Below are 20,545 nucleotides of genomic sequence, written 5' to 3'. Positions count from 1 at the left end.
TAGTATTAAACTGAATTATTGTAAATGTGCCTAGAGCAACACATGGTGAACAATGTACGTAATAGCTATCATCATGGTCATCATAATCGTCATCATTATATTTATTGTTATCCGAGAGCAGAAAGGCCTCCTTACATAGCTCAGATAAAGTACAGTGATTGTCACATTTTTATGGTCTGCTGACTAAATTGGCCATCCATTGCCTTCTGTGGTGAAGTTCACCACGCCCAAAGGCTGGCCCTTTATATGTATTGAAGTAACACACACACATACACACACACTTGACAATCCAGTTTGATTGAATTAATACTTAATAGATTGAGACAAGAGGAGTAATAAATGAAGTGGCACCTTAAAAGTGATGAAATAAAAAAAAATCCTTTCAATCTAGAATTCCATACCTTGTAAATATATATTTCAGAAATGAATGAGTAATAAAGACTTCCCTAGGCAAATAACAACTGAGAGAATTCATTTTTAGCAGATCTAAATTACAAGAAATAATAAAAGGAAGTCGTTAGGCACAAGGAATACAATACTAAGCAGAATCTACAAAAAGAAATAAAGAGAGCCAGAAATGGAATAAATGATGTTAATTATAAAATTCCTTTTTTGTTCTTATTTTACTTGCTCTAAAAGATAAAAGACATATAAAGCAAAAATAGTAACAATGTACTTTGTGTTTATAGCATACAGGAGCATTCTAAGATCCATTCACTGCACACGAAGTGGTATATTATGTAAAATCAGACTGATTAATCAAAAAATTGTAAGCTGTGGGGCAACCTGTAAAATGATTTTTGAAGTATAGATAATAAACCAAAAGCAGAGATAAAATGAAACCATATGTTGTATAGTTTTAGAGTTTACACATAGTTTGCCGAGCAACTGTAAGTCTGTAAATGGCTGGTGGCAATTCAAAACAGTAGAGCCACTTTGAAAAGCAGATTTTCAGTGTCCTATAAGGTTCCATATACATTTACTATATGACACAACAATCTCACTTGTAGGAATCTATCTAAGAGAAATAAGACTCTACATTCATACAAAATCTGCTTATGAATATTATTTTTGGCAGCTGTATTTTTGTCATCAAAAACAAAACATCCCAAATCTCCCTCAAATGGGGAAGGTATTAACAAACTGTGGTACATCCTTACAATGCTTGCAATACTATTCAGCAACAAAAGAGGAATGAACTAGTGATAAATACTACATGAATGAATCCCAAATGTATTTGCTAAGATGCCTAATTACAATGTTCACACATATTATGTGATTCGATTTATGTTATGTTTTCTCAAAAGCAAATTTACAGATGCACAAAACAGATCTGTAGTTACCAGGGTCTGTGGGTAGAGGGATGGATTGACGACAAAGAGGTACAGGGGGATTTTTTGAAAGTGGTGATAAAATCGCCTATCCCTTGATGCAGTGCTAGTTATAAGACTAAATATGATTGTCATAATACTCAGAAGTATTCACTAAAATAATTTTACTATAATAAATTATACCTTAATTGGAAATTTGGGAAAAAAGAATGCACGGAATATTTACGTGTATGTAATTTCCCAGAATTGTAATTATAAAATATTTGCATTATGGAACTTGCTTTCTTATCCAAACATATGTCTTGAAGATAATATCATATTAGTGCATATATATTTAGCCTACATTTATTAACTCTTGCACAATAATTTATGTAACCATTCCAATACCAATAAATATTATTTGCCTTTATGATTTGCTATTGCAAATAATTCTGTAACTAATATTCTTTCCTGAGCTTTCCATTCATGTGCAACTTTCTAGGGTATATACATAAGAGAGAAACTCATGATAATCAATTAACTTGATAATTTACACTCTATTCAGAGATATGCAAATACTGCTCACCAAAGGGATTATAGCAATTCAAAATTCCACAAACACTATCCAAAAAAGATCTCTAGTGCCACTCCTTAGCCAATATCTAACATTGTTCTTTTCTAAGATTGCCATTTGGATGACTGCTCTATGATATTGTATTATTATTTTTATTTATATTTACCTTAATTACTGTAGACAATCAGTGTACACATTGAACAATTCTACTTTCATTGTTGTAGAGTTTTTTCAGTCGTTTGCCATTTGACTTTGATTTCCTTGGCAGTTGACAGTTGTTTGATATAGTAATGCATATGTTTGTTCTACTCTTTATCTGATAATTTAGAATATGGTAAACTGTAGTTTCAACGCAATAGAATAATCAGTACCAATCTGAGATGCCTTCTTTTTTTCATAGTAGTTTTCCTTATGTACTGGTGGGTTTTTACACACTCTCTATTTTGCTCCACTGAATTACTTCTATATTCCTTTTACCAATTCCACATTAATTTAATTAATATAGCCTTCTATTATCGCAGTTCAATTTCCTTTTCATAAATGGTGGAAACTTACCTCGCATTTTGATGTACAGCATGGTCCAGAGCCACATTTTACTGACCCTTTCAGTTTACATGTGCTATAATCACAGCACTTCTTAAATTGACATTCCTGAAATTTCATAAGAAATATTATTCTAGTTTAACCACTTGATAATTAAGCTGTTTGTTAATCCTAACTTCTATTTAATACTCTCTTGTGTTCAACTTTTCAATTATACAATAATAGTTATATTCAATGAAGTTTTACTATTTTACTATTTCTAGAATACCCAAAGGCATATACAACTATAAGAACTAAATAAATAGCATGTAAAATAGCAAATAGTAATATTTATTACCTAAAACATTTCACAGTTAATTCATAAATTACCAAATATATCCTTGGGGAAAAAGTGTGATTTTTCAAGAGAAACTTTCCCCAATTGCCTTTTTAGTAATTTGTTTACTGAAGTTTCTGTTTGTGAATAAAGTTAGAGTTGGGCAATATATATAATAAAAATACATTTAGTATATTAATCCAGTTCCATGTTTTATTATAATGGAAATAAACATAAAAGGATTGTGTCAATACATATATATTTTTACAAGGTAAATGAGAGTCAACTGTTATTCAAATTAGGTGATATTTAAATAATGTTAACAAATCAACTCTTGTTTTTATATAAATATATTGCATTTATACAATTATTTAATTTTTTATATTCTTAACATTTTTTAATCAAATCATTTCCCTTTACTCAAAAATCTAGTTTCAAAGATCTTTTCCTTTAATATGAAGGTGGGATTCTTCTTCATTTTTAATTTTCCTTTTGTTTCCACTTTTTCATGTGTTTATGTGAATAGATAAATAGATATGTATTTGCAAATATTCCCGTCCTAGAAATAATATAGAAAATATAGAGTAAAAGTGGAAGTTGCAGGTAAACTCCACAGATTCCCCAGGGGCAATCACTTTGTATATTTCAGTGTGTAATGATTCAAAGTTCACTGTCATAATACAAGTGTATGTGTGTGTACATACATTCTGTCATGAACAGTGAATGAGAATGCTCTCCCAACCATGTTTATCAATGGACCTTTTCCCCATATATAATTTTGTAACATCATGTCTTGGTTATTTGGAAAATATTGGTTCACGGAATGATGAAAATTTTTTAAATGTTTACATATTTCATTATAAAATATCAAAACTTCACATTTATTAATATTATTGCCAATATCATTGGAATGTTCTTTAGGTTATGGGAACGTAAAGTTCCTGTTGGTGGATAAAAGTTTTCCAAAATTCTAATACTCATTTGAAGGATTGAATTATGTCAGTAGCAGCAAATTCGTTTTCCTTGAAGTAACAGGCATACTTCATTTTTAAGAAAATGTCTGCCAGATAACTAAGCCTGAGTAACCACGGCTTTTCCTGTCTATTGTACTTTCAAATAAAAACTTATTTTCCATGATAAATGTGACTAGTTATATCTGTAACTCAATAACATAAGGGCTTTTACTTGAGAATATATTGTGGGTATGCATGAAAAGAGCTTATACATACTTTCCATTTGTCACACAGAATTTTAAAAGAAGGGTATCCAAGGATTAAAATTCAGCAAATTAGTGATTATTTTTATGGTTTCATTACAGACATTCTTAAAAGAAATTGGGTTTTTTTTTTTAGAGTGCGTGATGGTGACTACTAGCCTTGATTCATACCAGGGCACCAGCTGTATTATCCACTACTACTTTTGCATGATCATGCAAATGACAGCACAGTAAAAAAGGCAAATAAAGTCTAATTATTATTAATAAAATTATTTTGACCTTATAGACACACTAAAAATATCTTTTTTTAAAAAAAATTTTCCAATGCTTTTTTAAAATCTTTCTTTGTATGTATACAGATCCACAACAGTCCAATGTCTGTTGGACATCTTTTGCACTATATTCACATTAAAATAACATCTTAGAGAGCCCCTGAGGTCTACCGAACACATTTTGAGAACTTCCTATTTGAAATAGTTGATAGACAATAAAGATATAATTTTCAACTAATTTTAGCAGTCTTTAAGATTCAGTCACACATACACAATAGTCTAGTGTAACAAACATAGATGCAAGTTTCCTATGATAAATATTAACAAGTAAACCCATAAGTATAATCAAAAGAAAATATGCCCATCTGAGGTTTATCCCAAAGAAGGCAAACTTAGTAAATTTATTCATGTGATTATTATACTAAACAAAGAAGAAAACATATTCTTACCACAACTGATTGAGAAAGAAACCATAACACTGTATAACCAAGTGTGTTCATCTATTTTAATAATTTGGAACAATGATCATACATAGCAAATTAAATACACTGTGCACACCCACATACACACTGATTAAAACAAGGTAGTATTGGCAAAAACCCAAACAATACAGAAAATTAAAGTGAATAGGTAGTCTGTGTCTTCACTGCTACATCACCAGCACATAGGACAGTGTCTGGTACATGCTAGGTGCTCAACAGATGTTTGTTGATTGAATGAATGTCTGGGTAGTCTAATGATATTTATAATAATATATAGTTTGTATCAGTGGGCAAGGATTGACTGTTTGGTGTATTTAGAATACTCCATGAATAATAATGTTACTTAGAAGGTTTATTTGAAAGTTTACTTAAGGAGAACGAAGGAAAAATACAAAGAAATTTTTTTTAAAAAATTGATTTGGGGGAAATCTTGCCTTGTAAAATACCAAAACATTCTATGAGGCTGTTTAATTTCATTCCCTGTGATATTGGGCCATTGGTTTAAGAAATGAAAGTTGACATCTATATATCAGTATCTATTTATTTATCAACATTTATATCTATCAAGTGATCTAACAATCTAAATATGTAAAAGTTATATATAAAATTTATTTCTGGGATGGAAATAGTTAATGTCACAAGTGTTTATATATAAATCCAGTGCATTCCCGATGAGAAGGGGAGAAGCATCCCTGAGATGCAGGATCTGGCCTAATCATATCAGCTGGGCCTTGGAGTTGCTAAGAGCTGACTCGACTCTCACAGATGGGCTGCGGTGTTCTGCTGTTGAACAGGAACAATTTCATAGAAGGTCGATATCTTTAATCAAGATGAATGAAGAAAAAAAGCAAGGCCACTCTTTAATTATGTTCAAATACAGGTAAAACTTGAAAGTTGTCCAAGTCACAGAAATGACCAAACACCTCCTATCCTGGCTAATAGGAGTGATTCCTGCTGCTTTACCAGTGTCAAGGTTAGCATCGGTATAGTCTTTCCTCTTCTAGATGAGAATTATTAAAATACCCAGTCATAGATGGACCCCTAGTTTCTGACAGCATTTAATCTAGCAAAGTACAGATTCCTTAAACTCTCCCCTTAGACACCTAACGTGAGCCCAGATCCTGTAATTACACCTTCTTATTGAGAGGTACCACAGCTCCCCATGGTATGTCCTCCTTTGATGAAACTAGTAATAAATCCAACTTATTCAACTACAGATGTGTTCCAAGTGGACTTTGGCGCAATCGCATTGACACATATATCTTCATAAATACCCCCCCCCCATTTTAGACAAGTGGAAGCTCTGTTTTATGCCCTCACCCACACACATGCAATGCACAGATAAAATTATATATGGGGAAAAGGTCCATTTTAAGTGTAATATAAACTACTAGATTTTAATGTAGCGGGGTATAAAAATCCAATAAATTTGGCTTCAGATTTGACAAGGCAACTAGCTTTTTTGGTGTGGTATCAAGGTAGAATATGCACAGTTTTCTGAAAGGCTATTAAAATTTCCTCCCTTTTTCTAACTATGTATTTGTTTGAAGATGTATTTTCTTCCTACTGCAACTTTCTTCACATTACAATGGAATGAATGGAGAAGATGATTTGAGACTCTCGGTATCTTCAATGAAACCCAGATATTGAAGAGATTTGCAAAAATGCAAAACAGTGCCACTGTTCTTAGCATATTTTATTTTGTTTCACAAAATGTGTTATTTTTATCAAAATATGTTATTTATATTAACATGTAGTGGATTTATTCTTTTTTCAAAATGAATTATTAAACAAACATGTTTACATGTCTGTTTTATTTCTAACAGATCAAATATAACTCAAAAATCAAAATCTTTTTTGAGTACTCAATAATTTTTAACAAGTGAAATTTCAAAAAGTTTGAGGATCATTTTTTTAAACAAATATGGATTATATCTTCGCTACTAGATTGTCACAAATACACTCAGGGAAAGAAATGTACCACTGATGCTTTAAATCTTCACTGTACTGTTTTGTATTTATTAACATTCAATTTTTCCATAGTAATGTAATATTGCTGACTTATGAGTTAATATTTTAAATTTACATTTCTTATAAAATCAGCAAATTTATGAAGACATTCAGATGTATTAATAAAATCTTAAATAAAATATTCTACACATCTCTAGCTGTATTCTCTTTATTATTCCACATTTTTTTAATGTTTCCTTGGTTTTACATCAATAAGTATGCCAATGATTAGTCCACTGCTGTTTTCAGAGTCTCCAACACCATACACACATCTAATGCTTAGCTGGAAACATTCATGGGACTTAGCATATAGCTGTCTTTACAGGTAAGATTTATTAGAGCAACACTGCAAGAATATACAACTGGAGTAGTAAGGGAAAAACTCGTATCAGAAGTCTGGAGAAATACACACACAGGTGGTTTCTTCTTCCCAGGAGAAGACACACTGAGTGTGATCCTTTATCCAGCAGCAAAAAGGTGGTATTGCATGAAACGTTTTTGCCTCTGGAAGCCCATGTGAGGCTCAGCATTTTTATGTGGGTTTGGTCTTACAGACACCCTCTGTCCACATGGAGGGTCACAATCGCCAAAATCCTAGATACCCAGAAGGAAATCAGGTGTCCACCATAAACCATATTGTTCGTATAAACAGCCTAGAAGATGCAAGGCAACATTATCAGCTAGAGAACATTTCAAACAACATATTCCCAGATGCCAACCAAAGACCAACCCTGCAAGTAGGCCCTTCTAAAGACAGCAGCCCCAGGCCTGCTAAGTTAACTCTCTGGTTGAACAATTGCATTGATATTTTCACAGATTATAAAATTTCGAGTTTGCTCATACTGATTAAAAATGGCTATTTTGTTTATGATTTAAAATATTTTTTCTAATAACAGGACTGTGATGTTTACATCATTCTTTTAAAATAACACGTTATCTAATAAATGTCTTTAAAAACAAAGAATTTCTCCTACTTAGTAGATGGATTTTCAGGAACAGTGTTTTTAGGTTAATAATTAGTTTCATTATGCTGTGAGAATGGGTCATACTTATTTTCAGATTTTCAGTTTCTGTAATTATTCCTCCATGGTCTAATGCATGACTGACTTTTAAAAATATCCCATGGAATTTAAAAAATTATGCATATTCCCTTTTGGTTATAAAATCCTTCAATATTAGACTATGCTTGCTAGTTATTGATTCTATATGTCATTTTATGATTAATTAGCTGTTTGTTAGCCTGAGAGAAGTAAATTAAAGCCTTATTACTCTTGCTATGTATGCATTTCCATGTATTTTATTTTATATATTTTAGAGATATCTCACTGGCCACATTGTTTAATATATTGCCCATCTTAATCAGTTTTATCTTTTTCAGTAGCAGCTATTGCTTAGTTCTTGTTTAATGCTGTTGGTTTAGAACTTGGCCTGGTTTCCTGTTAATATATCCATACACACAGCTTTTGTCATATATAAGTAAAGAAAATATCTTCTCTCCCATTGTGTGGTCTGCTCCCTCACTCTCTTAATGGTGTGTTCAATCGCTGACATTTCATTTTATCAAAATCCAAGTTAATTTTAGAAAATTATGAGATTTAGAAAAACTTTAAATTATATATTCTCCTATGTTTTCTGCTATTTGTTTTCCCTTTCACACATATATAAACAGTACATGTGGAATTAGGTTTTGTGTATTACTAGAATAGGCAAAGACCTTTTTCTTGTATACATTTAATTGTTTCAAAATCATTTCTTGCAAACACATTCTTTCCTCAGCATTCCTATGTCCTTTTTGTCACAAAATGGTGACAATGTGTTTGTGGGTCTGTTTCTAGATTTCATTCTGTTTGATTTGTATATGTGTCTGTCCATGCACAAACACCACACTGACTTAATCACTATAATTTTATACTGAATCTTGATGCCTGATAATTTCAGTGCATCAAATTTTTTCCTTTTCAAGAATACCTTGACTAATATTACACTTTTCATGTTTCCATTTGTTTTAAAACCAACTTGTTTATCTACACACACATGAACACGCACACACACACATACACAAATTCCTGTTAGCATATAGTTTGGGATTGCAACTGGGGATGATGAATTTGGAAAAAAATGACGTTTCATCAATATGAATTCTTCTGATCTTAAAATATGGCATGTTCCTGAATTTATTAAGTCCTTCCATAATTTCTCTTAGCAGTGCTTTGCAGTTTTCTATTTAGTGGTTTTGCACATATTTTAAGATACCTTCCTAAACATTTTATGTTTCTTGGTGCTATTATAATGCTATTATTTTAAAATTTTATTTTCTAATATTGTTGCTGATATAAAGAAGTCTTTTGACTTTTGTGAATTGACTGACTATGTAAACAATGAAGTTACTAAATACACTTACACATGCAAATTATAATTTATTTCTAGATTATTTGGGTTTTCATTGTACACAATAATATTATTATTAATGACAAATTTTGCCCTTCCAATTGTTATACATTTTCTTGCTTTGTTTTGCTGGCTAGCTTACCACATTCAATATTAAGTGGAAAAGATCCCACTAGGGCATCACTGCCTCCTTGCTGACCTCAGGGATAAAGACCATTATGTATGAAGTTAACTATAAGATTTTAAAGATACCCTGTCTTAAATATAGTGAGTTCCCTTCTATTCTCTGTTTACTAGAAGATTATTATCTATCCTCTGAGATAATCACTTTTTCTTTTATTCCTGAAATGAATTCCCACTAGTCAGATACAATGTGTGTGTTTGTGTGTGTGTGTGTGCATCATTACACTCAATTTGTTAATCTTTTACTGAGGATTTTGTGTTCATGAGAAATACGGACATATATAAATCCATTTTTGAGATATTCTCATCAGATGTTTTTATCAAGATTATTTTATTCTTAAAAAATGAGTTAGGCCTTATTACCTCTTTTCTATATTCTAGAAAATGACATATAAAATTACTATAGTTTCTTAATTTACAAAAAAATCACCACTAGAGCCATTTGGCGTGGACTTTTCTTTGATGAGAAGTTTTGAAATTATAGATATGATTCCTTAATATGTATAAAGCTATTCACATTTTATGTCTATTCGTGTTGGTTTTTGTAAATGCTATTTTTCAAGGAATTTGTCCATTTTACCTATGTTGTTAAATTTATTAGTATAATGTTTGTGATATCATCTTATTATTTTAGTGGCATATTATATAAGATCTATAGTGATGTTCTATCTTTACTGTTATTGTTGAATTTTTTTCTTTACTAGTGTTAGTAGGGGCTTACCCATTTAATTAACTTATTTATACAAAGAACTTACATTTGGTTGCAGGATGATTGGCTACAGAATCTATGCTAATGATGATGATGTTTTGGGTCTTCTGATGTCAGCAGCACTGTTAGTACAAATTCTGCATCCAATCATTTTGTAATGATCTTGGCTTTCATTTCATTTCATTTTCACATAGTTCAAATTACTCTCTACTTTCCTTTTTGATTGCTTCTTCCAGGATATGTTACTCCTTCTTAATTTTTATCTTGGTAGTTTTGAATGTTTCCACTTGGCTTTTCCTATTCTTATAGCTTTTACTCCATAGGTTGGGGGAACAGTGTGAGGGTCTGTCAATTTTTAAGTATCTCGTCACAATGTGTCACCAAAGAACTAGCAAAATGACCACAAGTTAGGACAATGAGTCCATTGGACTTATTGTAAGATGGATTTTTTTAAGGACTTAGGGTATTATCTGAATTCTCTATACCCCTACTCTACCCATGATGGTGTTTTGGGTCCTCTTATGCGAGCACCACGAGCAAAGATTCTATACTAAATCATTCTACAATGATCCGGGTATTCCCCTTTCTCCAGCGTACAGTTTTTCTAGTTAATAGCTGTAGGTCACTTTGTGGGGGAATGATTGAGGGAATTGCTACTTTATATTCTTACTGGGGCATTGTGAGGTCTCGTCCTCTACTTGAACAATGAGCTCTGGCTCTGAGACTGTCTTGGATCAGGAAATTTAGCAAGGTATTGTGAATTTCCACTTGTAGTAATTGACACTGGTCCTCTGCTCATCTCTTCTTAATTTTTAGTTATATGCATCAAGCAATATCATCATCGACTACCCAGATCTCTCTTAACCATTCCGTATAAACCCACGCAGGCAAAATCACTAGTTGTCATCTATGCATCTCTTCTGAATTACATCCACCTTGACTGTTATGATTAAGTGCTGCCACTTGGCCTCTGACATTTTGGAATTCAATTATCCCTAGTGACACCAGGATGCCCAGCTCCATAATGGCACTTTCAACCATAAACTCTAGCCTATGGAAGAAAGCTGCCACTGAGATTTTAAATAATGTTAAGACCTCCTCATTGCTTTAGCATGAGGGCATTTCCTCATTGCTTTAGCAAAAGGAGTGTTCTCTGGGCCACCCAAATAATTGGATGCTGGATTTTTTATTCTTATTTTCTATTATAATATGACCACCACTCTGAACTTTTGACTCCTTTCATATTACTTTGTTAAAGTAGTTCTGGCATATCTACCTCATTTATCATAGGCCAGATTGTTTCCAATCTTCAGTGATCCACCCAGCAGCAAATCAAGACTGGCCTAGGGTTTCTTTGCCAAGGTATTAAATCTTCATTCACCAGAGAGCTTCCCCTATCAACAAATACACTATCAAGGCCTACACTTTAATATCTTGGAGTCAACATCTTTAACATCCACTCCTGGAATGTTCTCCATGGTCTTGTCCATACATATTTGCAAATTCTACAAATTTTAAAAAATAATCTCTTTAGTCCAACAGCAGAGAGTACTTCCTCACTTGGGCTAGAACCAATGAGAGAAGGCAGGGACAGATCTGGAGAAGATGAAGCATCATCTTGTGAGATATCCATCTCATGTAATGTCTCTGCACGGTCCAGGCAATGTGAGGCTGTTCTCATCCATCCTGGGGATAGCAGTCACTTCACAGCTAAGGGGGTTCTAAGGAATATGAAGGTTTAAGTCTCTAAAGTGCATCTATTCAAATGTCTCAAACCCAGAAATGTGTACATTTTACCATCTGGCCAGGAAGAAATCCACTTGCAGAATCTTATCCTGAGGGTCTGCTTCCTATGGTAACTTTTGGTACCAGCTGATGTGGTTTCAGTTACCCCAGAAACAGACTGAACCGTGAATGCATATGAGTAATTTATTTGGAAGATGTATTAGTTCCCTATTGATGCTGTCACAAATTACCATAAACTCAGCAACTTAAAATAACACAAATCAGTTATTTCATAGTTTCTATGGGTCAGAAGTTCAGATAGGTAAACTAGACTTGGTCATCTGCTTACAGTCTCACAAGGATAAAATCAAGGTGTCAGTAGAGCCATGTTCCTTATTGGAGGCTCCTGGAAAGAATCCACCTCAAGGCTCATTCAGGTTGTTGGTCCTGTTTTTACAAGACTGAGGTTCCTGTTTCCTCCGCAGCTGTCAGACAAGGGCTTGTCTTTTCTCCTAGAAATTATCAGCATTCCTTCTTGTGCTTCCATGTGTCTTCCTCCAGCAACAACAGGTTGAGTCCCTCTCACCCTCCAAGTCTTTGTGATTGTCCTTCTGCCACATCTTTCTGACTTCACCTGAAGAACGTTCTCTGTTTTTAAGGGCTCATGTGACTAGACTGGGCCTACTCAGATAACACAGGATAATGTCCCTATTCAAGATACATAATCTTATTTACTTCTTCAAAGTAACTTCTGCCATGTAATATAACATATCCACAAGTTCCAGGGATTCCAGTGTGAGGAAATCTTTAGAAGTTCCATTCTGCCTATCACCAAAGCACTGGTGTGGGAATGTGGATGTTAGGGAAGAGAAGCAAGCCAATGCGTGTGGGTTTGTGAGCAAGTTACTGGTCTTGTAAGGTAAAGCTATTTCCCACAAGTACCTCTGGGAAATGATATAGAATAGGGGACAGCAAAAATTTTCTGTAAAGGATGAAATAGCAAATATTTCCAGCTTTGCTGAAATGGTGCACCATATGGTCTTTGTTGCAACAGTTCAATTCTGCCTTGGTAGCACAAAAGCAGTCATAGACAATATGCAAACATATGGGCATGGCTGCATTCCAGTAAAGTTCCATTTACAAAAATACATGGCAGCTGAATTTGGCACAAACTGACCACAGTTTGTATAACTCTGATGTAAAGCATGCTTCATAGAATTTCCTCATAAGGAGCAAGGAATCTGGGGCATCTATCCACCAACTACCCATCATAATTATCTGAGGGCTGATCATTAGTCCTGTGCACATTTAACCCACCCTACTAATGGCTGAGCATGCTACTGAGGCCAGAAGAACTCCAATAGAAAGTACTTGATTGAAAGTACAATACTTGAAGCAAAAATACTCTACAGGAACAATCAATGCCCAGGAGATACTGGTAGGGCACTGAAAATATCTCATATAAGTGTCAATCTTCCTAGAGCCTGCAGGTATGGAAGCTCACAACGTACAGACCTAGCCCAAGATTATATTGTTTTATTCTAATCTTCATTAAAAGTAACCAGAGTTTTTGGTAGGTAATTGGCACCATATTTAGGGGTAGATGAATGCAAGAAAACATAGTACCACTTATCAGAAAACTAAGATGATACTGGAAAATCTGAGATAATTGGAAAATCTGCATACATATACAAACACACAGATATATATATGTGTGTGTATGTGTATAGACATATATGTGTATATATATAAAATTTGGGGTAATGGCACATAATTAAGAGAACTTGTAGGGATTTAATGTTATGTAAACAAGTGGTAGTCAGCTTTCGTAGGTGGATAAGAAATTCATGTAACTGCTGGGGGAGTAATCACGAAGAAACTCTATTTTATTTAAATGGACGGAAGTTGTTAAATATTATGCAATGGTGATGTAATAATAGAAGAAATATGTGATCCCAGCTGTTGAGAAGAGTATATGTTGAATATTTGGTCGATGGAACTACAGTAGACTACATACCTATATTTAGAAATGAGCAACAGAACAAATTTTAATCATCCTGAAACTTGGAAATGTAGAAATGTTTGAGAATGATTAAGAAAAACCCATTATAATGTTTCAATATTCTTGAAACCACAAGAGGTAGGGAAAAATTTGGTCCAAATTGAGAATTTTGTAGAGAAAACAGAGACTGAGTTCATATGAGTCAGGAAATAAGTTGTGGATTAAAAGAAATTCATTTAGTTTATTGTATATTCAAAATCTCTCCCCAGGAATAACTGGGAACTGTGTGTGCCAACCAAGCTTTCATGACTCATTTGTCTTTTCAATTGAAGAGGTGTGGGAAAGTGATTCATACATCTTAACTTATCCTCATTTTAATATCTCACTTCTATATTGAAGACAGAGTTGCATACAGTATTCCATGTATACCAAGACAACCTCTTATTAGAAACACAAGAAGTTATGCTCAAATATCAATCTTCATTACTCACCTCTTCGCTGCCACAGTCACATTCTTCATTAGGTTCCAAAATCCCATTACCACACACTGATTGATTTTGGTATAGTGGTTGCAAATTTGAAAAGTTCTGAAGACATTTAGCCTCAGATTTTGAAACAAAATATCTATAGTCATGCATGCTACAGTTGCTAAAAATCTTTATACCACTGGAACCCCTAAAATGAAATAATATTCCTCAGATAAATAAACTTGGCTAACAAAGCCACATCTAAATAACGATCCATATTTAACAATACGAATTGCAAGATGGCTCAAATAAAAAACTTGTACCTTAGCAGAGATGAAGTCAACCATGATTAAATGTCAATTTATCATTGCTTATCTTTAACATTCTTTTTTTAAAAATTGGCACTGAAAATGTATCTTTTCAGGACAGCAATAAGGTGAAATGGTTAAATCTATCTATTTATCTATCATCATCTTTCTCTCTACCTAACATCTTCTTCTCTCACATATCCAAAGCGTCTTTCTCACATTTCAGTCAGATGTCTGTTCAAATGTCACTATCTAAAGACATCTCTCTTGACAACATTATCTGGAATTGTGTCCCCTCGTACCTTCTCCTTCTGCTTTCAATATTTATTATTTTATATAGCATTTTTGCATAATGTAAAAGTAAGCTTCTTTATTTGTATTTTTAAGTTTATTTTTATTTGACCTAAAGTTTGTAATAAAATTTCAGTTCCATGAAGGTCTTCATTTTCATGTTCACAGCTATATTTCCAGTGGAATGTCTAATAGATGTCCAATAGACATTTCAAATATACTATGTACAATATTGAACCGATCTTCCCATCCAAACCTGCTCCATCCACTGTTCTCAGTTTCTGGCAACTCTGTTCTTCTGGTTGCTCAAGTTGATAACACTGGTGTGATCCTAGACTCTTTTCTCTCTCACAGCCTATACCGATACACACACACACACGAATATAACATATCCAATTAAAATTTTATATTTATTCTATGTTGAAATGATAATATTTTGGATATATGAGGTTAAATAAAATTATTATTAAAATACATTACTTTGGGGCTGGCCCCGTGGCACAGTGGTTAAATTCAGTGCACTCTACTTTGGCAGCCCGGGTTCATAGGTTTGGATCCCAGGCACAGACCTACACCACTCATCAGCCATGCTGTGGCAGCAACCCACATATAAAATGGAAGAAGACTGGCACAGATGTTAGCTCAGGGCTAATCTTCCTCAGGAAAAAAAATATATATATACATACTTATATATATAATTGCAATTAATTTCATCTGATTCTTTTAATTTTTTAATGCAACTACTAGAAAATTTAAAGCTACATATGTGGCTCTCACTTTTTTCTATTGCACAGTGCCACTCTAAGCAATCATGTCTGAACTACTAATACCTAAAAAGCTCTATCTGAGATGACAGAGGTGGGTTGTCTCCTGAGCCTCCAAGAAAAAAAATGCATGACTGGTAAGGTTTTGGAATTGGAAGAGTGTGAGAAAAAAAGAGAAATGCTTTAGCTTTTACTGACATAGTCATTTGTAATGGGATAAATAGGGGAAAGTGGGAGGAATATCACAACGAATAATCCTTTTTAAGGAAATTTCTCTATTACTTTTAACTACTTTGTTTTAAAAGGCGTCAGTGCTCCTCTGCTTTTGCATGCCACTCTCATACAAAAACCTAAAAACTTTGAGCAACAATATCTTTTCACACAAAATTAGACAGGGACTCATGTTATTTTCTACTTGGACCACATGATTTTTTAGTGAAGATTAAAATAATTAATTAGAACTTGGAAATTTTGTATAAGCTGGGTACAAAGCAATTTTTCTTTAAGTCCCTGCTTAAAAGACATCCATGGCAAGGAAGAAATGAATGTGTTAGCTGTATATGGTATACACAGTGTGGGATAAGACAAAACTGAAATAATTATTTTCAGAGAACACAGCTTCCCTTGCAGCCCTAACTCTTTCTGAGTCCCACGGACGTTGACTTGGGAAAATCTCAACTGTCCACTTTCTTTGAAGATGCATGTCAGTAGCTGTAATTAAATGGACCAAAATAAGCATGTTGTTTGAATTCATACGAAATTTATAATTACACATTCTAAGTATGTTTTCAAAAAAGCCCAATAATCCTATAACATTTCCTAAGTCACTTCTAATTTCCAGTCTCCAAGGCAAGTGTTTCACATCTCTATCAAAGCTCTTATACCCCTTGCTCTCAGCTTCCCATCAGAAGAAACTGTCCTCATCTTTAACCTATAGTAACCAAACTAACAACCACACTACTACTATTTACTCTCCTAACATCCTATCACAATAATTGGAAATACTTAGCTCTAATAAGAGCCAGCCCCTCTATTTATGCACTACATCCTAACCTCTCTAATTTATTCAATGATTTTTCTGTTGTCTTCATTATATAAAACATCATCTTTTCACCCTCATCTCTCTATTTCTATCAGTCTATAGATAATACGTAGTGTCTCCCATCAATAAAGTCCTTCCTTTGATCATAAATTCCTCAAAAAAATTCCACACTCCTCAAAATGTTGTGTTTATTTACCATCTCCATTTTCTCACATCCTGTAGAGTTTATTAAGTTCCTTAAGAAATAATCTGAAATATCAATTGAGATTGTACTAAATTTATAAACCCTCTGGAAAAATTAACAATTTTATAAGATGTCATCTATTTTCTTAATGCTGGTATACACATAGCAATGTTTTCTAGATTGATCATCATAATGAATTTCTTTATGCTATTGTTCTTCTAATTTGTACTGATTCCGTTGATTTACATAAGTAGTCAATAATAATACCTGCAAGTAAAGATATATTTTTCCTCTTCAAATCCTTCTTCCTTTTGCTTTCCCTCAAAATACTAGCCAAGGTCACCAGTACTGTGTTATATTATTAAGGGTGAATTTAGACATCTTTGCCTTGAGCAACAAATATTATAACAACTAAAACAACAATAGCATCATATGTTTATACAATGTACATAGTCTCATAAATCTTAAAATTTTCCTTCTATTTTTCTGAGTATTTCTTAATCATGGGATTTATCATTTTCTGGAGTCTTGCATCACTTAGACAAATTTGTTAGTGTGGTATCTATTCATATAGATACCATATAGATATAGCACAAAATACCAGTCCAATTTTTGATGTGGAGTTGAATATAAAGAATAAAGAATTCATCACATCTTATAAACAACCTCACAAATATATATATGAAATTAATTTAGAAGAAAAAAATGCCTTACACTGCTTCACGATTCATGATGCATGTAGCTCTTAGACAAGAACACTTATTGTTGTCATTGTATGTTAATCCTATTTTAAGGCCAAGTAGTTGAGCTATAATAACTGAAAAACCCTCCAAAGTTATTGCATCTGGATACTAAAATAAACAATATTGAAGAGAAAACCATTATATAAGAAGAAAACAAAAGCAAGTAATAAAATAAAACATTTTTATTCCTATGAAATTTTATATTTTAATGCTTTTGCGTTAAGCATATTTTGCAATACTTTATTTTGATGTGTCATTGACATGAATATCCATACTAGTTAGTCGATTAAGATGCATGAAAAATGTAAAAAACAATCAAACTACCAATATTCTCTGGTTTAAAATTTGGCATGCCCCAATTCTATAGCCTTAAACACACTTAGTATTTCTGAAATCAATATAAAATACATTTATTTAACTTTCTCATTAAATCAATTCATCCAATTAACAAATATTAATTCATTATATGCTTGTGTCAGGCACTATGAGAGAAGATGGGAATATAGTGGCATGCATGAAAGAAATGGACTTTGCCCATACCTGGAACTTATATAACAGAAGGAGAGAAAGAAAATAAACAGGAAATTTACAATGAACTTACCAACTATAAAGAGATCATGACAAATGCTCTGAATAATATTAAGTACAACAACAGAGAACTTTGAGGAAAGGTGTAACTATTTAGATAAGGTAGTTAGAAAAACTTACTTGTAGAATTGATATTCAGGCTGAGATACAAAGTTTGGGAAATGACCCAGCCATATGAATTAAGGGTAAGTGCTTGTATGGGAACCTGTTCAGAGGTTATAGTATAACAAGTGAAGTGAAGAAATGACAAAAGTTAGAGATATAGAAAAAGCCATGATAAAGAAATTTGGGGGGCCGGCCCTGTGGCCAAGTGGTTAAGTTCGTGCACTTTGCTTTGGCAGCCCATGGTTTTCTGCTTTGGATGCTGGGCGTGGACATGGCACCACTCATCAGGCTATGTTGAGGCGGCATCCCACGTGCCAAGACTAGAAGGATGCACAACTAAAATATACAACTATGTACTGGGGGGATTTGGGGAGAAAAAGCAGAAAAAAAAAAGATTGGCAACAGTTCTTAGCTCAGGTGCCAATCTTAAAAAAAATAAAAATAAATAAATTTGGAATGATAAGTTATTTTAAAAAAGGTTGGTGGCAGTACAGAATGGCATTTCATATTATTTAACTTTGATGAATAAATTGTGATACTTTCCTTATCCCTTTAATCATTATAAGCAGAATTCTGAGAACGTCTCTATTTTTTTACATCAATTGAAATTTACAGTGAGAAAAATTTAAGCAATTCATAGCTAGAAGAAAAAAAGATTGTGTGTATGTGTATGCATGTGTATGAATGAAAATGGAATATTATCTAGCAATATGGAAAAATGAGTTAATAGATATCGTCTCCTGTTATCCTCTAAGAGCTAAGCTTGCAAGACAGGGAAAATCCAAGTATCAGAATTTGAAAGGAGGTTAAAGCCAGAGCAGATATCATGAGAGATGATATCTGGCTGTCGAAAATGTAGGAACAAGAAGCTGGACTTTTAATACCAGCTAAGAGAAAGGAGACATAGTCTTGGACTTCTCCAATTATATAGTTGAAAATAAATCCCCTGTATAAAGTCATGCAACAGAATAAAACAACTCCCTAGTTATACTGTGCAGGAAAAGAAGTCATACAAAATATTAACAACAGGAATAAAAAAGAAGACATCATTACAGATCCTGCCTATTAAAAAGACCTATAATGTGCAAAAGGATAAAGCTGAACCCCTCTCTTACACCACTTACAAAAATTAATTTGAAACGGATCAAAGACTTAAACATAAGACCTGAAACTGTAAAATTTTTAGAAGAAAGCATAAGTGAAAAGCCTCTTGACATTGGCCATGGCAATGATTTTTTGGATTTCACACAAAAAGAAAAGGCAACAAAACCAAAAATAAGCAAGTGAGAGACTACATCAAACTAAACTGTTTCTGCACATGAAACAATTAACAAAATGAAAGGCAAGCTATGGAATGGGAGAAGATATTTGCAAACCATATATCTGATAAGTGGTTATATCAAAAATATGTAAGGAATACTGAACTCACTAGCAAAAAAAACCAAACCCAAATAACTCAATTAAAACATAGACAAAGGACCTGAATACACATTTTTCCAAAGAATATATACAAATGGCCAAAAGGTATATGAAAATATGCTCAACACTGCTTATCACCATGAAATGCAAATTAAAACCACAATGAGCTATCACCTCACAATAGGTAGGATGGCTATTATCAAAAAGACAAAGAGATAACAAATGTTGGTGAGGACGTGGAGAAAAGGGAATCCTGGTATACTGTTGGTGGGAATGTAAACTGGTACAGCCATTATGGAAAATAATATGGAGGTTCCTCAAAAATTAAAAATAGAACTACCAGGGCTGTCCCCATGGCAGAGTGGTTAAGTTAGCATGCTCTCCTTCAGCGGCCCGGGGTTCACCGGTTCAGATCCTGGTTGCAGATCTATACACCACTCATCAAGCCATGCTGTGGTGGCATCCCACATAAAAGAATTAGAATGACTTACAACTAGGATATACAACTATATACTTGGGCTTTGAGAGGGAATAAGAGGATGATTGGCAAAAGAGCAAAAGATGTTCGCTCAGGGCCAATCTTCCTCATTAGAAAAAAAGCAAAAAAAATTAGAGCTACCATATGACCCAGCAATCCCACTTCTGGGTATATATCCAAAGGAAATAAAATCAAACAAACAAAAACAGAATGTCTCATCAAAGAAATAGATAATAGAAATAAGAAGCAAATGAAAATTTTAGAACAGAAAAATACAATAATCTAAAAAATAAAACCCCACTAGATGGACTTAGTAACAAAATGGAGACGTCAGAGGAGAGAATCAGTGAACTTAAAGATTGATTAATATAAATTATCCAATATGAACAACAGAGAGAAAATAATTTTAAAAAATTAACAGAGATA

At 33.3% G+C, this 20,545-nt stretch overlaps 1 protein-coding gene across 1 annotated transcript in view; it reads right to left on the bottom strand.

Annotated features, from left to right (window-relative positions):
• Window positions 1-20,545, bottom strand: part of LOC106832509 (disintegrin and metalloproteinase domain-containing protein 18-like) — a 187,463-nt gene that overhangs the window by 127,859 nt on the left and 39,059 nt on the right. Inside the window, exons 10-12 of the mRNA XM_070499714.1 lie at window positions 17,501-17,637; window positions 14,222-14,405; window positions 2,440-2,535 (exon numbers count right to left, since the gene is read on the bottom strand). Coding sequence (XP_070355815.1) covers window positions 2,440-2,535; window positions 14,222-14,405; window positions 17,501-17,637 — 417 coding nt within the window. The remainder of the gene's footprint in view (window positions 1-2,439; window positions 2,536-14,221; window positions 14,406-17,500; window positions 17,638-20,545) is intronic.

The sequence above is a fragment of the Equus asinus genome, chromosome 27 (assembly GCF_041296235.1).
Source record: "Equus asinus isolate D_3611 breed Donkey chromosome 27, EquAss-T2T_v2, whole genome shotgun sequence".
Taxonomy (NCBI): Eukaryota; Metazoa; Chordata; class Mammalia; order Perissodactyla; family Equidae; genus Equus; species Equus asinus.
This window is presented reverse-complemented; position numbering and strand designations above follow the sequence as displayed.